A 27,924-nucleotide genomic window follows, 5' to 3' on the forward strand; every position below is an offset into this window, starting at 1 on the left:
AAATGTCTCTATTTGTTCCGAGTTGGAAACAAGGCAGTACTTGCAAGAGCAACAGCAATTCCGTCAGCGAGAGCGTTTCTACTGGAGGTCGCAGAGAGTGTCTTATTTGCGTACAGGAAAAGTAAGATGACGAAACGCACGCGAACGGCAACCTGTGGGATAATTGCTCGCGGAGAACATATGTGGGCGCAAAAACTGCCGGCAGTGTGTCGTCCGTCGTCAGGCGGAGAACTCGTCCGCTGCCTCCGTTGGAGCGACTCTTGAGGTCCCGAACAGCCCGGCGCCAGAGCAACCGTAAGCATCCCTCTCGTTCAGTAATATTCCTATACTTTTTTGGTGTTATTTTCAGCACGTTTCGTCAAGCGTACCTTTAGTAACAGCGAGGCCAAGCACCTTTTATTAACTGGTGTGCTATATTTCAAAGTGACAGACTGATGTCACTATGTTTGAACATAGTCATCAAGTCGGTGTAAACAACAGCGGGAGCAATCTACCATTCGTTCAGTACCTCGACCATAGAAACACGCTCCTCGAACGCGGAGCCGTTCGAGGACCGCTGTGTGAACTTCCTCATTGCCGGAAAATCGTAGACTGCTGTGAATCAGTTCTTCGATCGCCTCGACATTGTCGTCTCTGGTTGAGATACCGATAGCTTTCCTTCCCCATCAGCGTCAAACACGGCTATGCGGCCTTGGTCAAATTGTTGGTACCAGTTCACTACGGTTCGACGCGACACTGTATTTGGTCCGTATACCGTTAGAATTTGATGGTAAATCTGTGCGCGTTTTAGACGCTCTGCCCACAATAATCGTACTGTCCAGCGTAGTTTGGAGTATGTTTCCGGTTGCCACTCCATTTCAGTCGCTCACAGTAACGCACCTATTGTCTATACCGCAGCAGAACTATCTGCACATTCGGGAGGACGACGGTTCAATCCCGCGTCCGGCCATCCTGATTTAGGTTTTCCGTGATTTCCCTAAATCGCTCCAGGCAAATGCCGGGATGGTTCCTTTCAAAGGGCACGGCCGACTTCCTTCCCCGTCCTTCCCTAATCCGATGAGACCGATGACCTCGCTGTCTGGTCTCCTTCCCCAAACCAACCAACCAACCAACTATCTGCAGGAAATCATGAATGACATATGTAATTTGCTCTCTGAAGCTCCTAGGCAGCTAAATTACACAAAGAAATATTTTATTAGCCGGCCGAGGTGGCCGAGCGGTTCTATACGCTACATTCTGGAACCGCGCGACCACTACGGTCACAGGTTCGAATCCTGCCTCGGGCACAGATGTGTGTGATGTCCTGAGGTTGGTTAGGTTTAAGTAGTTCTAAGTTCTAGGGGACTGATGACCTCAGGCGTTAAGTCCCATAGTGCTCAGACCCATTTGAACCATTTTTTTCTACAGTGGCAGGATTGTGGGCTGTCGAAAAGTGCTGTTTCACATTCCATGCGTTGTCCGCTCACGCAGACGTGCATTCGTCAGGTTTAGCAGACCACTGTCAACGCAATGCAGTGTCTTAACGAGTAGACGCGAGAGGAACCTGAGACGACAGGTAACTCGTCGGACCCGACCAATGCAGGCACCTATATGGCGGAACGATAAACCGCACTTCGGATAGCCCACTCTTCAGGTGGCCAAATTCGGACACGTGCTTGTAGATGGTTCTCCTTCTCACACGAGGGACAACCGACCCTGAAATGCAACTTCTGACCCTGGCAGAATCTTCTTTTACTCAGGGTGTAAACGATAACTGTTTACAATGTACCACCGTAGATTGGGTGTGGTCTTGACGAACAGCTTGATACGGGTGAATTACCGTCTATCAAGCCGGGGAGCGGCCTCACGTGGGCCTACAAAAACCACCTAAGTTACAGAGCATGTCTCCGCGCGGTATTTTGGTCAAGAGCGTCCTTTATTATCATTGTTAATCCCTTGTCCTTGCACTCCCGAAATGCAAAATTCGACGTGTGTGTGTAAATTTTACGTCAAAATATTGTAAATTTTAACAATATAAAATAACAATTAAACCGTTTTGTTTGTCTGGCCTTTTCACTACGAAACTGCTGTTTTGTAAGTTTAGATCGAATTGTGTACGTAATTTTTTTGGCACAACGTTTACAGAAGTCTTTTTCTCTTACGTTATCATCACAGGAAACTTTAAACTGGAAACGTTAACGAAACAGCTGAGTAAGCCGGTGATGTAAGAGAACGAGAGGACACTGAAAACCTCTCGCTGCACGCGTGTGCCGTAGCTTAGCTAACTCTTGCAAGGCCAGTGTTAAGGCTGTCTCCCGGCTTGACACTCCGCAAGTGTTGCGTATCAAACTGTTCCTCTCGCCGTCCCCTGCGCCACCGCCACAATGTAAAATGGTACAAGATGTTCGAAATTCTGAGAAAAATAGGGAGAGATGGTATTCCCAAGAGGGAATAATGAGGATGGACGACCAAGAGCGAAGTGCTCGGATTAAAAAGGGTGTAAGACAGAGCAGACTAACACTGGCAAAAAGAGCATTCCTGGCCAAGAGAAGTCTACTAGTAGTATAAAACATAGACCTTAATTTGAGGAAGAAATTTCTGAGAATGTACACTACTGGCCATTAAAATTGCTACACCACGAAGATGACGTGCTACAGACGCGAAATTTAACCGACAGGAAAAAGATGCTGTGATATGCAAATTATTAGCTTTTCAGAGCATTCACACAAGGTTAGTCGCCGGGGGCGACACCTACAATGTGTTGACATGAGGAAAGTTTCCAACCGATTTCTCATACACAAACAGCAGTTGACCGGCGTTCCCTGGTGAAACGTAGTTGTGATGCCTCGTGTAAGGAGGAGAAATGCGTACCATCACGTTTCCGACTTCGATAAAGGTCGGATTGTAGCCTATCGCGATTGTGTTTTACCGTATCACGACACTGCTGCTCGCGTTGGTCGAGATCCAATGACTGTTAGCAGAATATGGAATCGGTAGGTTCAGGAGGGTAATACGGAACTCCGTGCTGGATCCCAACGGCCTCGTATCACTAGCAGTCGAGATGACAGGCATCTTATCCGCATGGCTGTAACGGATCGTGCAGCCACGTCTCGATCCCCGAGTCAACAGATGGGGACCAGAATGAGATTTTCACTCTGCAGCGGAGTGTGCGCTGTTATGAAACTTCCTGGCAAATTAAAACTTTGTGCCGGACCGAGACTCGAACTCGGGACATTTGCCTTTCGCGGGCAAGTGCAGGAGAGTTTCTGTAAAGTTTGGAAGGTAGGAGACGCGGTACTGGCAGATGGTGACGTAGCAAGACAACAACCATCTGCACGAACATTTCGACGACGTTTGCAGCAGCATCGACTATCAGCTCGGAGACCATGGCTGCGATTACCCTTGACGCTGCATCACAGACAGGAGCGCCTGCTATGGAGTACTCAACGACGAACCTGGGTGCACGAATGGCAAAACGTCATTTTTTCGGATGAATCCAGGTTCTGTTTACAGCATCATGATGATCGCATCCGTGTTTGGCGACTACGCGGTGAACGCACATTGGAAGCGTGTATTCGTCATCGCCGTACTGGCGTATCACCCGGCGTGAAGGCATGGGGTGCCATTGGTTACACGTCTAGGTCACCTCTTGTTCGCACTTTGAACAGTGGGCGTTACATTTCAGATGTGTTACGACCCGTGGCTCTACCCTTCATTCGATCCCTGCGAAACCCTACATTTCAGCAGGATAATGCACGACCGCATGTTGCACGTAATGTACGGGCCTTTCTGGATACAGAAAATGTTGGACTGCTACCTTGGCCAGCACGTTCTCCAGATCTCTCACCAACTGAAAACGTCTGGTCAATGGTGGCCGAGCAACTGGCTCGTCACAATAAGCCAGTCACTACTCTTGATGAACTGTGGTACTGCATGGGCAGCTGTACCTGTACACGCCATCCAAACTCTGTTTGACTCAATGCCCAGACGTATCAGGGCCGTTATTACGGCCAGAGATGGTTGTTCTGGGTACTGATTTCTCAGGATCTATGCACCCAAATTGCGTGAAAATGTAATCACATGTCAGTTCTAGTAAAATATATTTGTCCAATGAATACCCGTTTATCATCTGCATTTGTTCTTGGTGTAGCAATTTTAATGGCCAGTAGTATAAGTTTGGAGGACAGCATTGTATGGCAGTGAAACATGGACTGTGGGAAAACCAGAACAGAACAGAATTGAAGCATTTGAGATGTGGTGCTACAGACGAATGTTGAAGATTAGGTGGACTGAGAAGGTAAGGAATGAGGAGGTTCAGCGCAGAATCGGAGAGGAAAGGAATATGGTCGGCCGGTGTGCCCGACCAGTTCTCGGCGCTTCAGTCTGGAACCGCGCGACCACTACGGTCGCAGGTTCGAATCCTGCCTCGGGAATGGATGTGTGTTATGTCCTTAGGTTAGTTAGGTTTAAGTAGTTCTAAGTTTTTTTTTAAGGAATGTGTGGAAAACACAAAAAGGGACAGGATGATACGACATCTGTTGAGACATCAGGGAATGACTTCCATAGTACTAGATGGAGCCGTATAGGGCAAAAACTGTAGAGGAAGGCAGCGGTTGGAATACATCCAGCAAATAATTGAGGACGTAGGCTGCAACTGCTTCTCTGAGGTGAAGAGGTTGGCACAGGAGAGCAATACGTGGGGGGTGGGCGTCAAACCAGTCAGGAGAGTGATGACTCAAACAATAAATAAATAAATAAGTGATGGCTAAATCTTGCCACTTTCCGGAATTAGGCTCCAGTGTTTATCATTTACGTTTGCTGGTTTCAAGTTCGACGAGTGGCACGGACTGACGAACGAGAAAGTTAATACAGCGGGAAAAAAAAGGAAAGGAAATTTCTTGAGTGTTTAAAACTTTGCGACATGTTTGGAGAACATGTTTTGCTGGCAGTGTCTTTCAATTGCTGCTCTGCCGTAGACGTGTTACTAACGTACGCCCTTTGATCGAAAGTATCCCAAAACCACTATGTAATGCTGAATCGATCTTACGAGAGGCGGACCGCCAGTATAAAATGACGTGCAGAATACTGTGTTGTGGGTAGAGAACCAATAACAGCAGAATGGGTTGGTCACGAGCATTCAGTAACTGCAAACGTGGGCTCGTCACTGGAGTAACAAATGCATCAGGGACATTTCAGCCCATCTAAGGTTGCTCAAGTCCACTGTTTGTGGTGTGACTATGAAGTGGAAATTCGAAGGACAACCACATTTATATATCAAGACCAGGTAGACGTCATGTACTGACGCACAAGGACCTTAGAGGATTGTGGATGGTACACGTAAAAATCGCTTGAAATCAGCGGAAGAGAACACTCCAAAGTGCTACCACCTGTGCAGTTAACACAATGACTTACGTAGGGAAGTAAAAAGGATGAAGTACAGTAGTCGAGGATCTCCTTACAAGCAACTCATTTCTGAACTCAGAGCTAAGCGACGCCCGAGGTGGTGTACAGAGTAAGGGAAACGAGTGATTTGGAGAGGTGGATCACGCTATATCTCGTGGCAATCTGATGGAAAGGTCTGGGTTTGGTGTATGCCTGGAGAATGTTACCTGCCATCACGTGTTGTAGCAGTAGTGAAGTACAGAGGAGGTAGTGTCACGGCATGGCGGTCTTTTTCGTGATTTGGGTGTGGTCCCCTTACGGCACTTAGGAAAACGCTAAATGCATGTTACGGCATTGTGTACAGTAGGGGAACTTTTCGAAGGCGTTGATTGTTATTATCAGCATGAAAATGGTCCCTGTCGCAAAGCAGCACCTGTGACGCAATGGTCGGCGGACAGTAACATTCCTGAAACTACCTTGTCTCGCCAGGGTGCCGACATAAATCAGTGGGTTCAGGAGCGTAATACGGAACACCGTGCTGGATCCCAACGGCCTCGTGTCACTAGCAGTCGAGATGACAGGCATCTTATCCGCATGGCTGTAACAGATCGTGCAGCCACGTCTCGATCCCTGAGTCAACAGATGGGAACGTTTGCAAGACAACAACCATCTGCACGAACAGTTCGACGACGTTTGCAGCAGCATCGACTATCAGCTCGGAGGCCATGGCTGCGGTTACCCTTGACGCTGCATCACAGACAGAAGCGCCTGCGATGGTGTACTCAACGACGAACCTGGGTGCACGAATGGCAAAAGAAATGACGTTTACAGCATCATGATGGTCGCATCCGTACTCGGCGACATCGCGGTGAACGCACATTGGAAGCGTGTATTCGTCATCGCCATACTGGCGTATCAGCCGGCGTGATGGTATGGGGTGCCATTGGTTACACGTCTCGGTCACCTCTTGTTCGCATTGACGGCACTTTGAACAGTGGACGTTACATTTCAGATGTGTTACGACCTATGGCTCTACCCTTCATTCGATCACTGCGGAACCCTACATTTCAGCAGGATAATGCACGACAGCACGTTGCAGGTCCTGTACGGGCCTTTCTGGATACAGAAAATGTTCGACTGCTGCCCTAGCCAGCACATTCTCCAGATCTCTCACCAATTGAAAACGTCTGGTCAATGGTGGCCGAGCAACTGGCTCGTCACAATACGCCAGTCACTACTCTTGATGAACTGTGGTACCGTGTTGAAGCTGCATGGGCAGCTGTACCTGTACACGCCATCCAAGCTCTGTTTGACTCAATGCTCAGGCGTATGAAGGCCGTTATTACGGCCAGAGGTGGTTGTTCTGGGTCTGATTTCTCAGGATCTATGCACCCAATTTGCGTTAAAATGTAATCACATGTCAGTTGTAGTATAATATATTTGTCCCGTTTATCATTTGCATTTCTTCTTGGTGTAGCAATTTTAATGGCCAGTAGTGTAGGTCTCATACGGGGGCGTACATACAGTGGGTTTTCCCTAGCTCTATTTGAGAGTGGAATAGGCGGAGAAGTGACAAGTGGTGGTACAGGGTACCCTTCACCACGCACCTTACTGTGGCTTGCGGAGTGTCTATGTAGATGCAGATGCCGACGTAGATTGAAGCAGCAGAGTGTTTGATGGCCTGGAGGAGCACTTTGGGGACCGCATTCAGGCTCTGGGGCTCCCAGAGGCCACTCACATGGGCCTCGATTGGCCACCATATTCTGTGGATCTAAACATATGCGAGTCCTTTTTGTGGGGCTATATTAAAGAAAAGGTGTACAGCAATAACCTAAAAACCACTGCTGAGCTGAAAACAACCATTCAGGAGGTCATCGACAGCATCGATATTCCGAAACTTCAGCAGGTCTTGCTGAATTTCGCTATTCGTCTGCGCCACATCTTCGCCAATAATGACAGGCATATCGAATGTGTCATAACCTAAATCCGAATATCTGTAGTGACGTTTACATGTTGAATAAAGTGTGTGCACGCCGTAGTTTGTAACTAATTTACGTTTTTTTTTTTCATACAGTTCAATAATTGTCACCTTGTACATTAATCTTTTTTTTTACAAAATGTACACTAGAAATACATCAGTTTCCAAGCAGAGTGGGAGCGTCATTTATTTTCGTCACCCTGGGAGTCCGACGTTTTACTCCGCCACTGCGTCTAGTGGAAATACTGAAAAATCTCAGCTTGAAAGAAAATGTCGAATACCTTTGCAAAAACACGTTTAGAAAATTACAAAGTGGGAGCTAAGAATGTTCCACACTGTGCCAAGTATCGTTCCCGCACAGATAGTGAAGGTAAAATCAGACTACCAAGAGCTCACATATGGATCTATAGCTGACGATTTTTCCCATAGTCTTAGCATGAATGCAACAGGAAGAAACCTTAATGTATTGCACAATAGAAAATACCATATATCTCGCACTTCAGTGACTCACAGAGTACCCACACTAATTATGGTCACTATTCACCGAGAGACTGAATATTGCCTGGTGGCGTTGTAGACACGTGGTGCCATGTGGAAAGTATATAGTATGACCGAGAAGGAATGGTCAGTTTTCAGGGATATAACAGGGATCATTCCAAGTAAACAAGTTTAGTAAGTGTGGGCTCTGAAATGCATACCGAAAGAGCTGTGAATGTTATCCATCCCTTCTGTTTTATTTGATCATAAGCCCTCCAAAACTCTCTTAAATTCAGTATTAGAATCAGAATTTAAGAGAGCTTTGGAGGGCTTAAGATCAAATAAGGCAAAAGGAATACATAACATTCCATCAGAATTTCCAGTATAATGGGAGCGGTCTACTGAATATGGAATCTCTGGAACAGTTCTGAAGCGAATGCCACGAAGTGGTTCCTTCATCTTTGGAATCAGATCAAAGTAACAAGGAGTGAAGTCCGGGGAGTATGGTGTACGGTACAATACTTCCCAGTCCTATCTACCGAACAGAGCACCCACAGCTTGCGCTGCATGCGCCCGCGCGCTGCCGTGCAAAATGATGGGTGGGTTGCGCAGAAAGTGTCGCCGCTTCTTTCGCAAAGCTCGTCACAGGTGATGCTCCAAAAACGAACAGTAATACTGTGCACTAACGGTCTGCCGTGGAGGAACGTAATGCGTTACGGTAACACCATCACAGTTGTACATAAGAACCACCATAACTTTAGACTGCTCCATTCGCACCATCAACAGAACAGGCTCTGCTAACGGTATACTATGCCTTCCACATCGCTAGCAACGGGTTCTACACAACGCTGGTGACTACTTCGAAGGACAGTAACAGGTGAAAACATCTAACGCTTTTGTGTCGGTTGTGAATAAATAATTGCCGCTCTTTAAGTTCCAACCCTCGTATGAGTCTGGTGACATACCATGTAACTTTCAGAAAAATATCATCCACACAATTCCGAAGACAGCAAGAGCTGACAAGTGCGAGAATTATCGTACAATTAGCTTAACACTACAAGCATCCAAGTTGCTTACAAGAATAATATACAGAAGAATGGAAAAGAAAATTAACGATGTGTTAAATGACGATCAGTTTGGCTTCAGAAAAGGTAAAGGCACAAGAGAGGCAATTCTGACGTTGCTGTTGATAACGGAAGCAAGAGTAGAGAAAAATCAAGACATGTTCATAGGGCTTGTCGACCTGGAAAAAGCGTTTGACAATGTAAAATGGTGCAAGATGTTCGACATTCTGAGCAAAATAGGGAGAGACGGATAATTGACAATATGAACAAGAGCCAAGAGGGACTAATAAGAGTGGACGACCAAGAGCGAAGTTCTCGGATTAAAAAGGATGTTTGTAGTCCTTCGCCCCTACTATTCAGTCTGTACGTCGAAGAAGCAATGATGGAAAGAAAAGAAAGATTCGCGAGTCGAATTAAAATTCAAGGCGAAAGGATCTCAATGATACAATTCTCGGATGACGTTGATATCCTGAGTGAAAGTGAAGAAGAATAACATGATCTTCTGAATGGAATGAACAATCTAATGAGTGCAGAATATGGAATGCGAGTAAATCGAAGAAAGACGAAAGTAATGAGAGTAGAAAAAATGAGAACAGTGAGAAACTTAACATCAGAACTGATGGTCACGAAGTAGATGAAGTTAAGGAATACTACCACCTACACAGTAAAATATCCAATGAAGGACAGAGCAAGGAGGACAGCAAAAGTAGACTAGCGCTGGCATGAAGGGCATTCCTGACCAAGAGAAGTCTACTAGTAGCAAACATAGGCCTTAATTTGAGGAAGAAATTTCTGAGAATGTACGTTTGGAGCACAGCATTGTATGGTAGTGAAGCATGGACTGTGGGTAAACAGGAACAGAAGAGAATCGAAGCATTAGAGACGTGGTGCTACTGACCAATGTTGAAAATTAGGTGGACTGATAAGGTAAGTAATGAGGAGGTTCTGTGCAGTATCGGAGAGGAAGGGAATATGTGGAAAACACTGATAAGGAGAAGGGACAGGATGATAGGACATCTGTTCAGACATCAGGGAACGACTTTCACGGTACTAGAGGAGGCTGTAGAGGGCAAAAACGTAGGAGGAGACAGAGATTGGAACACATCCAGCAAATAATTGAGAACGTAGGTTGCAAGTGCTACTCTGAGATGAAGAGTTTGGCACAGGAGAGGAATTCGTGGCGGGGTGCATCAAACCAGTCAGAAGATTGACGACTCAAAAAAAAAAAAAAAAAAACTGAGCTTTGAGCACTTTTTCATCTTCCATACTTCTCCTGCAATCTGTCTGTATTCTATATTTTGGGAGGAGGTGGTATGGACCGAAACAAGAGAACCTTGTCTAGTAAACATGGGCTGTAAAGGGCAAACCTTAAGGGCTAGAGCAGTTGTTCAGAAGAAGAGATGTGTTTCACAGTAGTAAAGATGAACAAGTGTCCGTAGCCCTTAAGGCATGCAGTTTGGAGCCCATGTTTACTGAACGTTTTCTTTTCTTGGTTTTTCCCATACCACCACCTCTCAAAACATGGAAAACACAAAGCTTGCAGTAGAAGAGCAAAGATGAACAAGTGGTCGTAGCTCTTAAAGCATGCATTTTAGGGCACACGTTAACTAGACTGTTTTGCTTCGACTGATCGTTGCTGCCATATCTCTGAATACTGACAATTCTTCCCGGGACGTGCTGTATGAGAGGAGCAGCGACAGATGAGGAAGTAGTCAGGTGACGACACAGACCTCAAACGCGTAAATCCACTGACATAAACGACCGCGACACAAAAGTGAAGCACCTCGGGATGCGCGTCTCTAAAAAGAGCGCCGCCGTGAACATTGAAACCTTCCCGTCTCCTCTATATCTCTTTTGTTGTTACGCAATAACCGCCTCTTCTATATCTCTTTGGTTACGCAATCTTCCCTTTTACGATAACCTATGAAACCTTCCCTTAGGATTTCTACCTCTTGCTTAACAATAATAAATGAAATCTTCCCTTTGAAATTAATTCTCTTTCTCAATCTTCGCATACAAATTTAAATGCTGCTTATTAAAAGTTATTTTCTGATTATTTCGACGAAACATAGAATGTGTCGTCGTCGTGGCCCTTAGTCGTTATACACAATAACCCAAAACTATTCCTTGCCTTTTTTTACTGTTAGTGGATCGCCATCTGACTGCTACATCGAACTGCGACATGAATATACTTACTCTGTTTTACTATACTCTCTTAGCTGCTGGTGGGCTGTCATAATAAGTAGCTGTATTTATTACCAAAGCTGACGTTATTCTTTAATAGCAAAGCTGACGTTATTCTTTAATTAATTTAACTGAAGTTACGTAATTCATAGTTAAACTTTTCCTTGACAACAATAACATTTTGCAAAGTTTTATGTTGTGGTTTTTGGCATGGATTATAATCAGTAATGCAATATTGCTGGCAAAAATTAATTATATTCTGAATGAAATAATTTTACAAACGTTCAAATGGGACTTACTTTTTACGATAATGTTAGAACTAGCAATGCGCAAACATACCTTCAGTAGTCCTGAGTTTCTCAAAAAATTAATTCAATAATATTAGTTCCTCTTATGATAATAGTTAGCTGATGTCTCTGGCTGGTTCAAATGGCTCTGAGCACTATGGGACTCAACTGCTGAGGTCATTAGTCCCCTAGAACTTAGAACTAGTTAAACCGAACTAACCTAAGGACATCACAAACATCCATGCCCGAGGCAGGATTCGAACCTGCGACCTTAGCGGTCTTGCGGTTCCAGACTGCAGCGCCTTTAACCGCACGGCCACTTCGGCCGGCTGATGTCTCTGTACATCCGTTTATAATCTCTTGTAAACCATAGCTAGTGGCTGGCAGACACACCGCTCCTCTCAGTCTCTCGCTTCAGACCTGCTACCGACTCGCTTCACATCTCGCTTACTACTTACTGACTTCCTACGAACGCTAAAGTGCGGTCTCTCCTGCCAACAATGCTTTCTGGTGCAGACAATCCCTGCTACCATTACAAAATCTATCAATGCGCGGTCTTTCCCGCTCTTTTCTTAAAATGTATCCATACGCGGTCTCTCCCGGCCTTTTTAAAATTATATCAATTTGCGGCCTCTCTTGCCAACAATACTTTGGTGCAGACATTCCCTGCTACGACAATGCCATTTTTCAATCCAGAAACAAAGCGCCAGTCAGCTCAATGGAAGCACACAGATTCACCGCCACCAAAAAAATTTCGGGTAACCGCCAGTGCTGAAAAAATGATGGTGTCCATGTTCTGGGACAGCGAGGGCGTAATCCTTACCCATTGCGTTTCAAAGGGCACTACGGTAACAGGTGCATCCTACGAAAATGTTTTGAAGAACAAATTCCTTCCTGCACTGCAACAAAAACGTCCGGGAAGGGCTGCACGCGTGCTGTTTCACCAAGACAACGCACCCGCACATCGAGCTAACGTTACGCAACAGTTTCTTCGTGATAACAACTTTGAAGTGATTCCTCATGCTCCCTACTCACCTGACCTGGCACCTAGTGACTTTTGGCTTTTTCCAACAATGAAAGACACTCTCCGTGGCCCCACATTCACTAGCCGTGCTGCTATTGCCTCAGCGATTTTCCAGTGGTCAAAACAGACTCCTAAAGAAGCCTTCGCCGCTGCCATGGAATCACGGCGTCAGCGTTGTGAAAAATGTGTACGTCTGCAGGGCGATTACGTCGAGAAGTAAAGCCAGTTTCATCGATCTCGGGTGAGTAGTTAATTAGAAAAAAAATCGGAGGCCTTAGAACTTGCATGCACCTCTTAAAAGATGGCGATGTACATTGTGAAGCTCGCACAGTGTCAGCGTGAGCAATTAAACTCGTCTTCTACGGGCAGTCTCGTAACTTGGTTAGGTTAGGTTCAGCAGTACACCTCTCCATGATGCACAACGCCTCTCCTGTTGCGTCTTCCACTGGAGTCAGTTGGGCATCCCTGTAATGCTCTCGCGTCGACTAAATTATCCCGTTGCGAATCGCGCCGCTCTTTGGTGGCTCTTCTCTATGTTTCCTATCAATCCTACGTGGTAAGCGTCCCATACTGACGAACAATACTCAAGAATCGGTCGAATAAGCGACTTGTAAGCCACTTCTTTTGTGGATGAATTACATTTCCTTAAGATTCTTTCTACGAATCTCAGTCTATACTCTGTTCATCCTAAGAATAAACCTGATGTAAACATTACACCATGTATTCTTCCACGTTTGCTTGAATGTCATTGGATTTCGGAAGCCAAGCTGTGACCAGTACAGTCAAGTACGATCATAAGAACACGTTTTACGCTATGTTACCCGCACATAGATCGAGCGATAATGTGCGGGACAACAGCTTTATTGGCCCATTAAACTTGGACAGCACAGGCCAACCAGCCGTACAACCAACCTGCAATAATGTGAGCAGTTGCAGTTCAGACGTGAGAAGAGACGGGCAAAGAAACAATATAGCCCCGAATGTCATCTAATTTTTAAAGAGAATGAAATATTATTCGGCTAAACTCGAGCACTACAGCGCGCTTCTTAGGTAACGAGACGGAAAGTATAAAATGCTCTCGTTCCCATCTGACATAGTACTCTATTTACAAACAAGAGTGGTGAAAATTCCTAACTTAAACATAGGGTAATTTTTCTGAGCGACCTATGTGTGATGCAAAAGCATACTGCAGGGATTTCACTGTACTGTCGAATACTGAAGCCACTGAAGATACCAATTACAGTCAGTCTTCTCGTAATCTCTTAGCTCTTTTCTTATCCGAATCCGAGAAATATCGAGTGATCAAAAAGTCGGTATAAATTTGAAAACTAAATAAATCACGGAATAATGTAGATATAGAGGTACAAATTGACACACATGCTTGGAATGACTTGGGGTTTTATTAGAACCAAAAAAATACAAAAGTTCAAAAAATGTCCGACAGATTGCGCTTCATCTGATCAGAATAGCAATAATTAGCGTAACAAAGTAAGACAAAGCAAAGATGATGTTCTTTACAGGAAATGCTCAATATGTCCACCATCATTCCTCAACAATAGCTGTAGTCGAGGAATAATGTTTTGAACGGCATTGTAAAGTATGTCCGGAGTTATGGTGAGGCATTGGCGTCGGATGTTGTCTTTCAGCATCCCTAGAGATGTCGGTCGATCACGATACACTTGCGCCTTCAGGTAACCCCAAAGCCAATAATCGCACGGACTGAGGTCTGGGGACCCGGGAGGCCAAGCACGACGAAAGTGGCGGCTGAGCACACGATCATCACCAAACGACGCTCGCAAGAGATCTTTTACGCGTCTAGCAATATGGGGTGGAGCGCCATCCTGCATAAACATCGTACGTTCCAGCAGGTGTTTATCAGCCAGGCTGGGGATGATGCGATTGTGTAACATATCGGCGTACCTTTCACCCGTCACGGTAGCAGTCATTGACGTTTTGCTGTCCAGCGCCATCTGCCGGACATTTTGTGAACTTTGTTTTTTTTTTTTTTGTTCTAATAAAACCCCATGTTATTCCAAGTATGTGTGTCAATTTTTACCTCTCTATTTACATTATTCCGTGGTTTATTAAGTTTTCAAATTTATACTGACGTTTTGATCGCCCGGTACATTTCAGTTCTGGAACTACCATCAGCTACGTTGATAACGAGTCGATCAACAACAGAATCCACGATGCCACCCAGGCGCCGCATTTCCTCCTCTTCTTTTATGACGTGCCGTTCTATATCCTGTCAGCGTTCAGCAGTGACATGTGAAAAAGCTGCGTGCGTTAGTGCCGGTATGTCTGGAGCCTAACGTCTTGTTCCTTCTCCAGATAAGTTCCGTTAGGTTCATATTGTAATGATACAGTGGCAAATGTAAAAATGCAGCACTTGTATGGTGTGCTCGATGCTGTGAATATAGAGGGTTTTTCATGTTTCGACTACACATATCAACATCTGTGGCATAAAACAATGGACATAGTCCAAATAAAGGATATTCGGTTTTCATTTTTACCTTATACATTAAATTGTTATCTTTGAGCCGTCCGAGGTGACCGAGCGGTTCTAGACGCTTCAGTGTGGAACCGCGCGACCGCTACGGTCGCAGGTTCGAATCCTACCTCGGGCATGGATGTGTGTGATGTCCTTAGGTTAGTTAGGTTTAAGTAATTCTAAGTTCTAGGAGACTGATGACCTCATCTGTTAAGTCCCATAACGCTCAGAGCCATTTGAACCATTTTTTTTTTTTCGATAACTTGGAATTTGTATTTGAAATGAAAACAGGAATTTCACGTGCAGTATGTAATTAAAAACAAGAAGACGTGCATTATTCACAAAAAATGATGATTAATTTTACAATTATGAGATGTATGTATTTGAAATTGGACGAGAAAATAATTGAACACAGGCGAGGCTTGAACCAGTGAACCATAAAATTTAATAAGTTACGTAGTTGTTACGCTACCAGCTTCGCTACAAATCAAATGTCAGTCGTTAGTAATGATATCTAATACATGGGGCGGAAAACTTCAAAGCCGACTATCTCTCTAAATTTATGACAGACATTAAGAACAACCCTTTTTAACCGTGTTCCACACTCGTGTTTCACTATGAAACAGGATGCAGCCTCAGCGTTTTCATACTGCCGTATTAACAGCGCAACAATCAGAGCACAACAGTGCAGAGGCTGTGACTGTACACGATTTTTCAAATAAAAACTACGTAGCTAAAGCATGGTTAAGAAAAATATTGATGGCTGTTAATACATTTGAATATCTTAAAGTTTCATTTAACGTAACTTAGCAATAATATATCTAATCATAAGTAGGATCTACTTCCAAGAGCGTAACAACACCATTGTAGGTGTGCTACAGCTTCTGACCAATCATCGCGTTTGTGTTTGTCTACATCAGCTTTATTCTTATGATGAACGGAGTATAGCTCCTGTTTTTCCTACTATTTGCTTTACGTGCTAATTTAACTTATGGTCGCTCCACATAGGTACTCCTAGACGTTTTACGGAGGTTACTGTTTCCAGTAATTTGTTATCAATAACTTAGTTGTACAGGCCTATTCACTACTACCTTCCAGGGTTTCAGAAGATGACTGCGCAGAAACTATAAGACAAAGAGTAAACAGACACACGTCAGTGAGTGTCTCTAACTTCGTAACTCACATTACAGGTGCTCAAAATGGGCGCCGTTTGTGACGCAACAGACACCAATACGTACTTGCAGTCCCCTGAAGTCGCTGCTACAGATAGGGGTGACGTAGCCAGCTGCGGACATCTGTACATTGCATCTGCAGACTTGAACTTGCAGTCACACGGCTCATCCACCACAGTACCGAAGTACTTCAACGAGGATACTTGTTCAGTCTTATTTGCTTTTATTGACAATACTGTCTGGATTCCTCTCTTAGAGAAGACTACAACTTTGGTGTTGGAAGTGTTGACAAACAGGCCAAATTCTTCACTGTGCTGGACGTGGATGCGAAAGCTGGACCCTTGAAGAATATCTAGAGAAAAGAGTTGATGCTTTTGAAACGTACACTAACGGAGAAAAATCGCAACACCGATAAATAACTAATGTACAGTAATGATATTTCGGGAATACATTTGTCTAGGTAACATATTTAAGTGATCAACATTCCAAGATCACAAGTTATTGTAAGTGTGAGATAAGCCATTAGCAAATGTGAATGCTAGTACATTAACAACCGGTGCAGCCGCCAGAAGGTTGTATGCAAGCATGCAAACGTGCATGCATTGTGTAGTGTAGGTACCGGATGTCAGTTTGTGGAATGGAGTTCCTTGCTTGTTGCACTTGATCGGACAGTACAGCGACCGTTAATGCTGTTTGTGGGTGACGTTGGAGCTGTTGTCCGATAATGTTCTATAGGTACTCGACTGGAGACAGATCTGGTGATCGAGCAGGGCAAGGCAACATGTGGACACTGTTGGGATACAACAGCGGTATGTGGCCGAGCATTATCCCGTTGGAAAACACCCCTTGGAATGCTGATTATGAATGGCAGCACAACAGTTCGAATTACCAGACTGACGTACAAATTTGCAGTCAGGGTGCATGGGATAATCACGAGAGTGCGTCTGCTGTCATAGGAAATCGCACTCCAGATAATAATTCCAGGTGAAGATCCAGTATGTCTAGCATGCAGACAGGTTGGTGGCAGGCCCTCAATTGGCCACGTTCTATCCAACACACAGCCACCACTAGCACCTAAACACAACCAGCTTTCATCAGAAAGTACAACCAATCTCCACCCTGCCCTCCAGTGAGCTGTCCCTTGACACCTCTGAAGTCGCAGACGGTGGTGGTCGGGTGTCAATGGATTGTATCCTACAGGCCATCTGTCTCGGAGCTGTCCTTGAAGTAACCGATTTGGAACAGTTCGTTGTGTCACTGTTTTGCCAACTGCTGCTCGAATTGCTATTACAGATGCAGTGCGATGCGCCAGTGCCATACGCCGAACATGATGGTCTTCCTTCTCAGTAGTGCCACGTGGCCATCCGTAGTCCGGTCTTCTTGCGACTGTACATCTTCGTCAGCTAGACTGCTAGCAATCATGTACGGTGGCTACATTCCTGCAAAATATTTCTGCAATATCGTGAAGGAATAACCAGCTTCCCGTAGCCCTATTACACGACCTCATTCAAACTCAGTGAGATGCTGAAAATGGCGTCTTCGTCGCCGTAAAGACATTCTTGATTAATATCAACTCGACAGGTTCAATCTCAAAGGTGACTAACGCCCACGGCAGTTACAGTGAGTATTTAAACTTGCACCCTCATAGTGGCGCTGCTGGCCTTCTCCTTATGTCGCACAACTCCTTCTTGGTGTTTCAGTTTTTTCCCGTCATTGTATCTGTATCGCTGTCTCTTATTCATACCTTGGGTGCTGAAAACTTCAAACGAAGAAGTCCTCCGTCGGTTCAAAAGGCAAAGAGAACTACTGCTCACTGTAAAACAAATGAAAACTCCAATATCTAGGGTGCATCGTAAGAGACGAAAGACACCAGTTCTTACAACTCATAACCGAAGGGAAAATACAAGGGGGAAAGGTCTGTTGGCAGGCAAAGGAACTCGTGGCTGAAGGACATTTGGATACGGTATAATTATAGGTCAGCAGATATCTTCCATGCTGCAATGTCAGGTCCAGAGCTGACCACGAGGAGCACCAATCTCTGTCAGAATAGGCGCTAAAAAAAAAAAGAAGAGGAAGAAGAAGAAGAAGGGAACCTATAACAACAGAATGGGTCGGTCAGGAGAGCTCCCTGCCTTCAGGATGTAACTTGAGTAACAGATCCATCAGGAATGTTCCAGCCCCTCCAAAGCCATGAAGATCCACTTTTGGTGATGTGACTGTGAAGTAATGATGGCGGTTATCGCTGAAGCAACCGGTTTTCAGTTATACCCGTTTTTTCACCTCCAGTTTAACTTGACTATTAAATCTGCTAACATGACAGGTATCTGAAATATGCGCTTTTCGTTTTTTTTTTTTTTTTTTTTGTATTTCATGAAATAAACGTAGAATTTTTCAGTCTTAATTGAATGTCTAAGATTCCCTCAGATTTTTGTATTGTATGTTGCAAGGTATTTAGAATCAAAATATCAAGTAAAATAGGTAAATAAAAGAAAACTTAGTCTGTCCACCATTCGCTGCTTTTCCCAAAAAGTAGCCTCACGCAGTGGCGGATACAAATTGGGGGGGGGGGGGCGCCCCCCCCCCTTACTGGGCTACCCGCATTGCCACCCACCACCCACTCCGCTCCCACCAGTCAGCCCGCACGCTATTCGTTCGTTTCCCTCGTCAGTCGACTCGACTGAATCGAGCTATCGATTAGTTGTACTTTCCTATGTAGCACACACATCCACATCATCGTATTTTATACGCTTCTGTCTGGCACATAGGTAGCTAAAAGTTGCGGCCGTTCTAGCGATCTCGAATAGGCTCATAGAATTAATCATTTGAGGAAGAGTAACTTTTTTATATCATAAGATGGCATTGTCTTGTATATGTGCATAATCAGGTTAAACAAAACTTTCTTAAACTTTGCATGTGACTTGATTATTTTTTATTGCAGTAAAAGTAAAGGTAACTCAAGATATCTTTAGCGCCCCGTCCTTGAGGCTTTCCTGCATCCGCCGCTGACCTAACGAAGGACAGAAGAATACTACACAATGTTATGAGTACCTGTGTTCTGTTATTGATCCCAATTTTTTGAAACTCTGCTTAAAAATGGTTGTAATCGAGTATCATAGCACTACTTTGGTGTTACAAATAGCCAGTGCTAAATAGTGAGACTGAGGTTGGACAACTATGAGGATTGAATGAAAAGTAATGCCTCCACCTTCATTAATGGGGTTTGGATGGGAATATTTTAATAAATCAAAAATAAATCAGAAATAATCCTTAGAATGTGATCTTTAATTAGCAATATTCACTTTTCCACATAATCACCAACCAGTTGAATACATTTCTGCCAGTGATGAACAAGTTTTCTGAAGCCGTCACGGAAGAAGTCGACACTCCATTTCCACAACCACAGTCCCACAGTTCTCTCAACGTCTTCATCAGAAGCATAATGATGTCCTTGCATATTGCCTTTCATTATCGAGAACAGATGGAAATTTGGACTGTATGGAGCATGCTGTATGGTGGTGAGATTCAGTCTCTGAAGTTCTGCTGTGGTGGCACGTGAAGTGTGCACAGATCTTCCAATAGCTAAGCAAAGCAATAATGTGATCCACGCGTTCTTGTGAAATGCCGATTGTGCTTGCAATTTCTCTGAGTGATACGATGATTGTCCTGCATCAATCTGTCAACATTTTCCTTGTGAAACTCGGTGGTTGCTGTCACAGGACGTGCAATTCTTTGTTTGTCAAGCATGTCAGATGGTCCCACCTCAACATCTTTAAACTTACTCGCCCAACGATGCACAGTACTCACATCAACACCATCACCATAAACTGCTTTCATTCGCTGCAGAGAAATCTCACGAAATTTCAGTCACTAACTTCCTCCTGCAAATGCGAAAATATTTTGTTGACGGCGACCTATGTAGGGAGAAATGATCAACATGATAAATTAAGGGAAATCAGAGCTCGCACGGACATATATATGTGTTCGTTCTCTCCGCGATCTGTACGAGATTGGAATAACACAGAATTGTGAACGTGGTTCGATGAACCCTCTGCCGGGAACTTAAATGTGATTTGCAAAGTATCCATGTAGATGTAGATGTATAGAGGTATTTTTCGTGGTTAGGGCACAGTCGCCTTATTGTGCTTCAGCGAACGCTAAGTGTGGAAGAAAATAAACACATTTTACAGTACTGTTTACTACGTACAGTAGAGGAACAGTTCGGAGGCGATGGTTATTTGTATGAGCCTGTCAATGCACTCTTTCATAACCCTGCTGTTCTGTTCGGGTCTATATGACCCGAAACGAATATGAACGTTATTTTACATTATGTAAATACCAATATATATTTATGAAACTTTGTGACTTTGTCTGAAAATGGATGAGCAGCATGTGTTTTAAAAGGTTTTAAAAAAGTTTAAGAAGTTTGGGCTTCAACTGTAATAGTTGCATATGTAATGTTCGGGTCATAATGACCCGACACAAATATGTTTAGTGTAACTCGTATTTATTTCTAAAATCTGGAAATGGCGAAAATTATTTTTGTTGTGTTGTGTGGGAATAGTGACTGCATCATTCCAACTTACTCTCAACAATCACCTAAAGCTCCATGCGTTCACAACAATGGGCTTGTTTGTTGCTTTCCCCAGGAAATAATAATTGGCAGTTCTCAATAATTGGAATGCTTTGTTTCTGCCCAGTTTGACTTGTGACACCATGGCGATGAGACCATTGAATGATCGTGAGTTGGAAGAAATAGTAAATGCCTCACCAGATGAAGGATCACTTTCTGAGTTTGAAGATCACATCAGCAATGCATCTGAAAGCGAGTGTTCCGATGACAGTTACGACAGTCCACAGCCCATACAAAATAGTGTAGAGACTTTTCTTTCTAAAAATGGGAATATAGAATGGCAGTTGCATCCACCAGCACAACATGGTCGCCTACCAGCTTCGAACATCATCAAGAGTACCCCAGGAGTTACCAGGTATGCAGTCAGCAGAATATCTGATGTAAAATGTTCATTTGAAGCAGTATTTCACACAGCGCTTCAAAATGAAATAATAGAGATGACAAATATTGAAGGGCAGCGAGTTTATGGTGAACAGTGGACAGATATTGATGGTTCTGTTTTCCATGCATACTTAGGACTCTTACTCCTAGCGGGTGTATATCGATCTCATGGGGAGTCTACAAAAAGTTTGTGGGATAAAGATACTGGGCGAAACATATTTCGAGCAACCATGTCTCATGAAACATTCTGTAAGATATCACGTGTCCTGCGATTTGACAAGAAATCTACTAGAGAGGAAAGACGACGTACTGACAAACTTGCCGCAATTCGTAGTATTTGGGAGAAGTGGGTAGAGGTCCTTCCTAAACTGTATAATCCAGGAGAAAATGTTACTGTTGACGAGCAGTTAGTAGCATTTAGAGGTCGCTGTCCATTCAAGCAGTATATCCCAAGTAAACCGGCAAAATATGGGATCAAAATATGGACCATGTGTGACAGCAAAACTTCATACGTACTGAAAGCCCAAATTTATACAGGAAAGGTGAGTGGAGCGGCACCAGAAAGAAATCAGGGAATGAGGGTGGTATCTGATCTCACTTCTGAGTTACGTGGTCAGAATATCACGTGTGACAACTTTTTTACGTCGTACAATTTGGGGCAGCTGCTTCTGAAAAGGAAATTGACTATGTTGGGAACTATACGGAAAAATAAGCCGGAGCTTCCACACAAAATGACCAACAAGGAGGTACACAGCTCTTCATTTTACTTCACAAATGACACTACTGTGGTTAATTATATTCCTAAGAGACACAAGAATGTTGTACTTATGAGCACTCTCCACCATGATGCGGAAATCAGTGACAGGGCTGATAAGAAGCCAAAAATGATTTTGGACTATAATTCAACCAAAGGTGCTGTAGACACGCTTGATCAGTTATTAGGTACATATACATGCAAACGAAAAAGTAATAGGTGGCCAATGATAGTTTTCTACAATATTCTTGATGTTTCTGCTTATAATGCATACGTTTTGTGGATTTCGGTTGACCCTAATTGGAATGCAAGCAAATTGACTAGAAGGAGAATATTCTTGGAGGAACTTGGAAAGTCACTGATAAAAGAACATATTGCATCAAGAACGCATTTCCCAAGAACAGAAGATTCTTTGAGAATGGTCACAAGCATCCAAAACCCGAATGATGTGGGTGGTGTGTCAGAATCGGTAACAACAAGAAAATCTACAAAACGTGCACGCTGTAAGTTCTGTCCATCAAGTAATGACAATAAAACAAACATGGTGTGTGGAAAATGTAGTAAACATATTTGCAAGAAACATGTAACCTACTTGTGTCCACAGTGCAAGCAGTAAGAAAAGAACTGTAGTATTTTATAAGATGATTGTATTGAAAATTCTGTTGTTTCAAATTTATGTGAATACTTGTGCCTAAACTACAATCAGTAAGAAGAGAGGATTCTAAAGTTGTAGTGCTTTCTATGTTGGAATGTAATAAAAAAACTGTAGTGTGTTCTGTACTGTAGTGTGCTCTAAGATGAATATCTGTAATGACAACTGTCTGTTGTTAGAAAATGTCAATACTTACGTCTAAACTGTCAACAATAAGAATAGAAGTATGGAAAAACTGTAGTGCTTTCTAAGTTGAATGCCTGTAATGGAAACTGTCTGTTGTTTCAAATTTATGTGCATATTTAAATGAAAAATATCCCTCAATAAAGTTGTATGCATTGTTATTATTATTATTATTACCATTATTATTATTATTATTATTATTATTATTATTACTAACAAGGTACTGGAATAGAACAACAATGTCGATAGCTAAAACTGTACCAAAATTTATGTTTCTAAAGCATTTTGATATGTCGGGTCATATTGACCCGAACAGTATATATGTCAAGTAAAAGTGAACAGAACAGCAGGGAATTAAGGGAAATCAGAGCTCGCACGGACATATATATGTGTTCGTTCTCTCCGCGATCTGTACGAGATTGGAATAACACAGAATTGTGAACGTGGTTCGATGAACCCTCTGCCGGGAACTTAAATGTGATTTGCAAAGTATCCATGTAGATGTAGATGTATAGAGGTATTTTTCGTGGTTAGGGCACAGTCGCCTTATTGTGCTTCAGCGAACGCTAAGTGTGGAAGAAAATAAACACATTTTACAGTACTGTTTACTACGTACAGTAGAGGAACAGTTCGGAGGCGATGGTTATTTGTATGAGCCTGTCAATGCACTCTTTCATAAAGCAGCATCTTTGTGGACAACAACGTCCCTGAAGTGGACAGGCCTGCCAAGATCCCCTTCCTGAACCTAATGGAACACCTTTGCGATGAGAAAGAATTTCGACTCCATTGCAGATCGCAGCCTCCATCACTGCCTCGCTAGTTTTGGTTCTTGAGGAAGTATGGGATACCATCCCTCTAGACATTCAGAGAAATAAAGAAATAATCAGTAAATTGGAAGAGGGAAAAAGTGTAGTTGGAAGAAATCTAGATCTGTCAACGCCTTTGACACTGTTGACCACATCATACTTTTGGAAAAGCTTGAAGCTATAGGTATCAGAAGACTGGTAAAAAAGTGGTTTGAGTCGTATCTGGAAAAGAGGATGCAGGTGGTTGAAATTACAGCACCAGATATTAACCAAAAAATTAAACTAAGATCAGATTCAAAGGAGGTCACAGCAGGAGTACCCCAAGGAAGTGTATTAGACCCCTTGCTGCTCCTCATTTACATTAATGATATCCAGGTGTCAGAGAGAAAAGCTAGAATCATGTTATTTTCTAATGATACTAGTTTAATAGTTAGTGATATGAAGCAGTCATTGCACAGTACTGTGGACCATGTCCTTCAACATATACAAAAATGGTTTAGTGCAAACAAGCTAACACTGAACGCAAAAAAAAAAAACTAATTATGTGCAATATGGAAAAATAAGTGAACATGACGACCTAAATCCCACCATGGAGGGAAAACAAGTTGAAAGAGTACAGTGGGCAATATTCCTGGGTTTGCACATTGATGAGAAGATAAATTGGAAGGACCTTGTGGTGAGCTTAGCACTTAAACTAAATTCAGCATGTTTTGTACTTAGAAGAATTTCAAGATTTTGTAGTCATGACTGTACCAGATTAGTATATTTTCGCTATTTTTAGACCATTGCATCCTATGGGATAGTATTCTGGGGAAAAACAAATTGTCGTCTAAATGAGATTTTCAAAATACAAAAACGTGCTATTCAGATAATGACCCAGAGCCCACATCAAACACATTGTAGGTCCCTTTTTAAAGCATTGAAAATTTTAACAATTTCATCATTGTTGGTGATCAAAAGAAATCAGGACAAAATGAAAACCAATACAGACTACCAAAATTAAAATTGTAAAAATGTAAAGATCTCCACTTATAAGCTTTAACAAGGACCCGAAGTCAGAAACATGTACGTAATCAAGGCAAAACATATCGAAGAGCTGGAAAATGAGGATAAATTAAAATGTTACAAATGAAATTACATCAATGAATATGTCTGTCAAGCACATAAAAAGATTAAGAACCACATGCTTAACAAATGTCACTACAGTATAAGCGAATAGCTCTGCTCAACTGTATAAGAATATATGATATCATAAATGTGACAAATGAAATCACAACATGAAGGAATAGGTCTGTCAAGCACATAAGAAATTATGTTATAAAAACACTTATTAGTTGTATATTGTATTAAATATAAGATAGATTCATATGAATTCAGCATAGAAAAAATTTTTGTAAAGTTGTTGAAATGTATCCTGACAAATCCTATATCACAAATGTGATCATTGGGATGATAATAAATAAATAAATAAATAAAAGCCCTTACTGAGTGTCCCCAATGGAGTTTAAGCCTCCATAAAGGTGAAGAACGAAGACCGGCTGTTCCTCATACTAATGTCCACTAATAGTTACGTGGATACTTTCAATCACATAGTGTATAAGTCATTTTTCTGAAAGTATTGCAGTTTTCACAAAGTCATCTTCTGAAATCCTGAAGGTACTTATGAATAACCATGTATTTATGCCTATAAAGTTTATCTCAGTTAGTGCTCACAGAAAGTTTGTTTATGGGCTGAAATGGTTTCGTCACTTTGGTTGCTTTTAATAGCCCATAATGCCTCTTAGCTGATGATTGTTTTGGAACATTGTAAGAGAGAACATCTATTCAAGGGTCCAACTAGAGGACTGACTGGGTCTAGCCAGCAGAAGACTTTATACACAGTGTAGTTACATGTGTCTCAATAAGCTAATACAATGTGATTTATTGATCTGATGGAACCTGGAGAGATGTGAGTCTCAAACTTTATCGAACAATTTCATTTGTTTGTGTAGTAGGAGCTTTGAAGAGATGTTCACACATACTATGTTCTGACATATCCATTCGCAAAAGAAACATTATGGCCTATTGAAAATGAGTAAAGTGTCGAATCTGTCTAACCCAATAAACAAAATTTCTGTGATCATTGACTGATAACTTTTGTAATAAAATTTATAGAGAATGGAGATTCCCTGCTCCAAAGACAATGTAAATATGGTAGCACATTTACACTGTAGTTCTTCACCATTGAAAGCAGAACCGATTGTAAAAAGATGTCTTTTGTTTTTGTTCTTATCAGGTCATGTCTGCAGATGCTGCTGCCACAGTTCCTGCATGGCTGGATGACGACTTCATCAAGCAGTCACTGAAGAATGTCAGCAACTTTGAAGACTGCTCTATCGTCTCAGCGAGTGTCAAGGGTGCCACAGTTGGAAAGGAGAATTACTTGAGCGATACTTTCCGAATGACTGTGACACTTAAACACCGAATTAAGTGTTACACAATGACTCTATCATTCTTCATTAAATGTCTTCCAGATGGAAAAACAGTCCGCGAAGTTGCTCAGAACATGGGTGCTTTCGAAAGAGAAATTTCAGTTTTCACAAAGACGCTTCCAGTGATGACCCAGTTATTGCAAAGTGCCGATCCTAAGAAATACTCGCAGCTAGCAGCAGTATGTTTTCGTTCAGGTAGTGAGCCAGTTGACTATTTGATGCTGGAAGACTTGAGAGATAGTGGGTATGTCATGGCTAAAAGAAGCCAGGGGCTAGACTTGGCACACTCTAGAGCTGTTGTCAGAAAATTAGCTGAGCTCCACGCAGCATCCATAGGTCTCTTCATGAAGGATCGCACATGTATGGATAATTACAAGACTTTTGCTATATTCAATGGCGACGCAGCACCATATATGAAAAATTTCTTTAAAAATGCATGTCTCTTGTTAGCTAGGGAGCTCGAGAGAGCAGGTGGCCACTACTCCACATATGCTTCCAAACTTCGAGCTATTTCCGAAACAGCATTTGCAAATATTTCCGAGCTCACAAAGTGGAAGAAAAGAAGGTTCCAAGCATTAATTCATGCAGACTGTTGGACTAACAATTTGATGTTCAAATATTTGGGTGGCTCTGTTAACGACGTTGTTCTTATTGATTTCCAGATGGCACATTTCTCATCACCGTCACTAGATCTACAATATTTCCTACATACTAGTCTGAAGGAAGAAGTCTATGTTTCCCATGTAGAGGATCTCTTGGAGGAGTACTACTTCCACTTCATTGAAACCTTGGATGATATTGGTGTCATACAAGAAAATCATCTATCCTACGATGATTTTCGGCAAGACTACGAAGATCATTCGTGGTTCTCTTTGTACGGAGCTATTGCAATACAGCCTCTTGTGCGCTCTGGTGAAAGAAAGGGCTTTGACATCGAGGCAGCAATTAATGGATGTGACACTGCAGTAAACAGTGAGGCTTATGCTAATAATTCATTCTTGAGATGTATTAGACAAATGTTACCTGTGTTTGAAAGAAAGGGATTGCTGTAGAATGTAGACTGCTTACGTTCCTGCTTCCAGTAACATAAACCCATCTGTAGCCAATACTGTGGAAAAATATTAAATGAATCATCGATAATGAGTCATGTTGCCAAGAAAACCCAGTTTCTCTTAACACTCTTTAATCAAAAATAGATATTATAATAAGGAGACACAAGGAGACGCTTTTTATATATTTTCCATGAGAGATGTGTTCTGGCTTCTCTTTACAAACTAAGCAATCATTCATCACCAAAAGGCAAGAAAAGTAAGAAACAGCTTTGACACTGCTGCAGATTGGTGTGAAGTATGATTATACCTATTTTATTTTCAGGCAGACTGAAGCACACTTCGTGTGGTTATGAATGCTGTTAATCCATGGTGACTATTGTAGTAAAACTTTTGAAATGGCCTTGCATTAGAGACTGACAACAAAATTAAATAATTAGGCTACAACTTTATTCATAATTCACATCCAAACCAACTGTTTCTAAATAAAAAAATTACCTGAGACATTTACAATTCAATTCATTTCTTGTATCAGAAACAGAAGGATATGTAATCATTGTGACTAATGTTCTTACCAGTGCATGTAATTTTTTTGTACTCAGTGACATCATGTTTTATCAAAGTCCTACATGTACTTAATCAATATGTCTCATTTTGCACCAGTTTGTGCAACATTTTGTTTTCAGAAACGATAATGTAAAAGTGTTAATAAAGTAAGCTGGAAATAAAGATTGATAAAACATTTTTTCACTGGCTCCTAAATTTTTTGTTTCTGTTTCAGTCACAATGATTAGTAGTATTTCTTAATCTAACCATATTTCCTACACAATTTTAAGCAACTCCATTATTTCATGCATAGTTCAACACACTGAAATATGGGTTTGGTAAGTGATAGTTCACAAAGGAGTGAGTGTTTTGGCATACAATTAATACTTGACCTTTTTTCTACAGATGCAGCCA

General features: G+C 42.4%; 1 protein-coding gene across 1 annotated transcript; it reads left to right on the plus strand.

The window, feature by feature from the left end:
- The first annotated feature begins 184 nt into the window (after nt 1-184).
- On the plus strand, nt 185-27,456 carry LOC126195048 (uncharacterized). Its single transcript, XM_049933493.1, has 2 exons — nt 185-294; nt 25,720-27,456. The coding sequence occupies exon 2, from the start codon at nt 25,723-25,725 to the stop codon at nt 26,965-26,967; it is 1,245 nt and encodes a 414-aa protein (XP_049789450.1). The 5' UTR covers nt 185-294; nt 25,720-25,722; the 3' UTR covers nt 26,968-27,456.
- The last annotated feature ends 468 nt before the right edge of the window (nt 27,457-27,924 follow it).

Source organism: Schistocerca nitens, chromosome 7 (assembly GCF_023898315.1).
Source record: "Schistocerca nitens isolate TAMUIC-IGC-003100 chromosome 7, iqSchNite1.1, whole genome shotgun sequence".
Lineage (NCBI taxonomy): Eukaryota > Metazoa > Arthropoda > Insecta > Orthoptera > Acrididae > Schistocerca > Schistocerca nitens.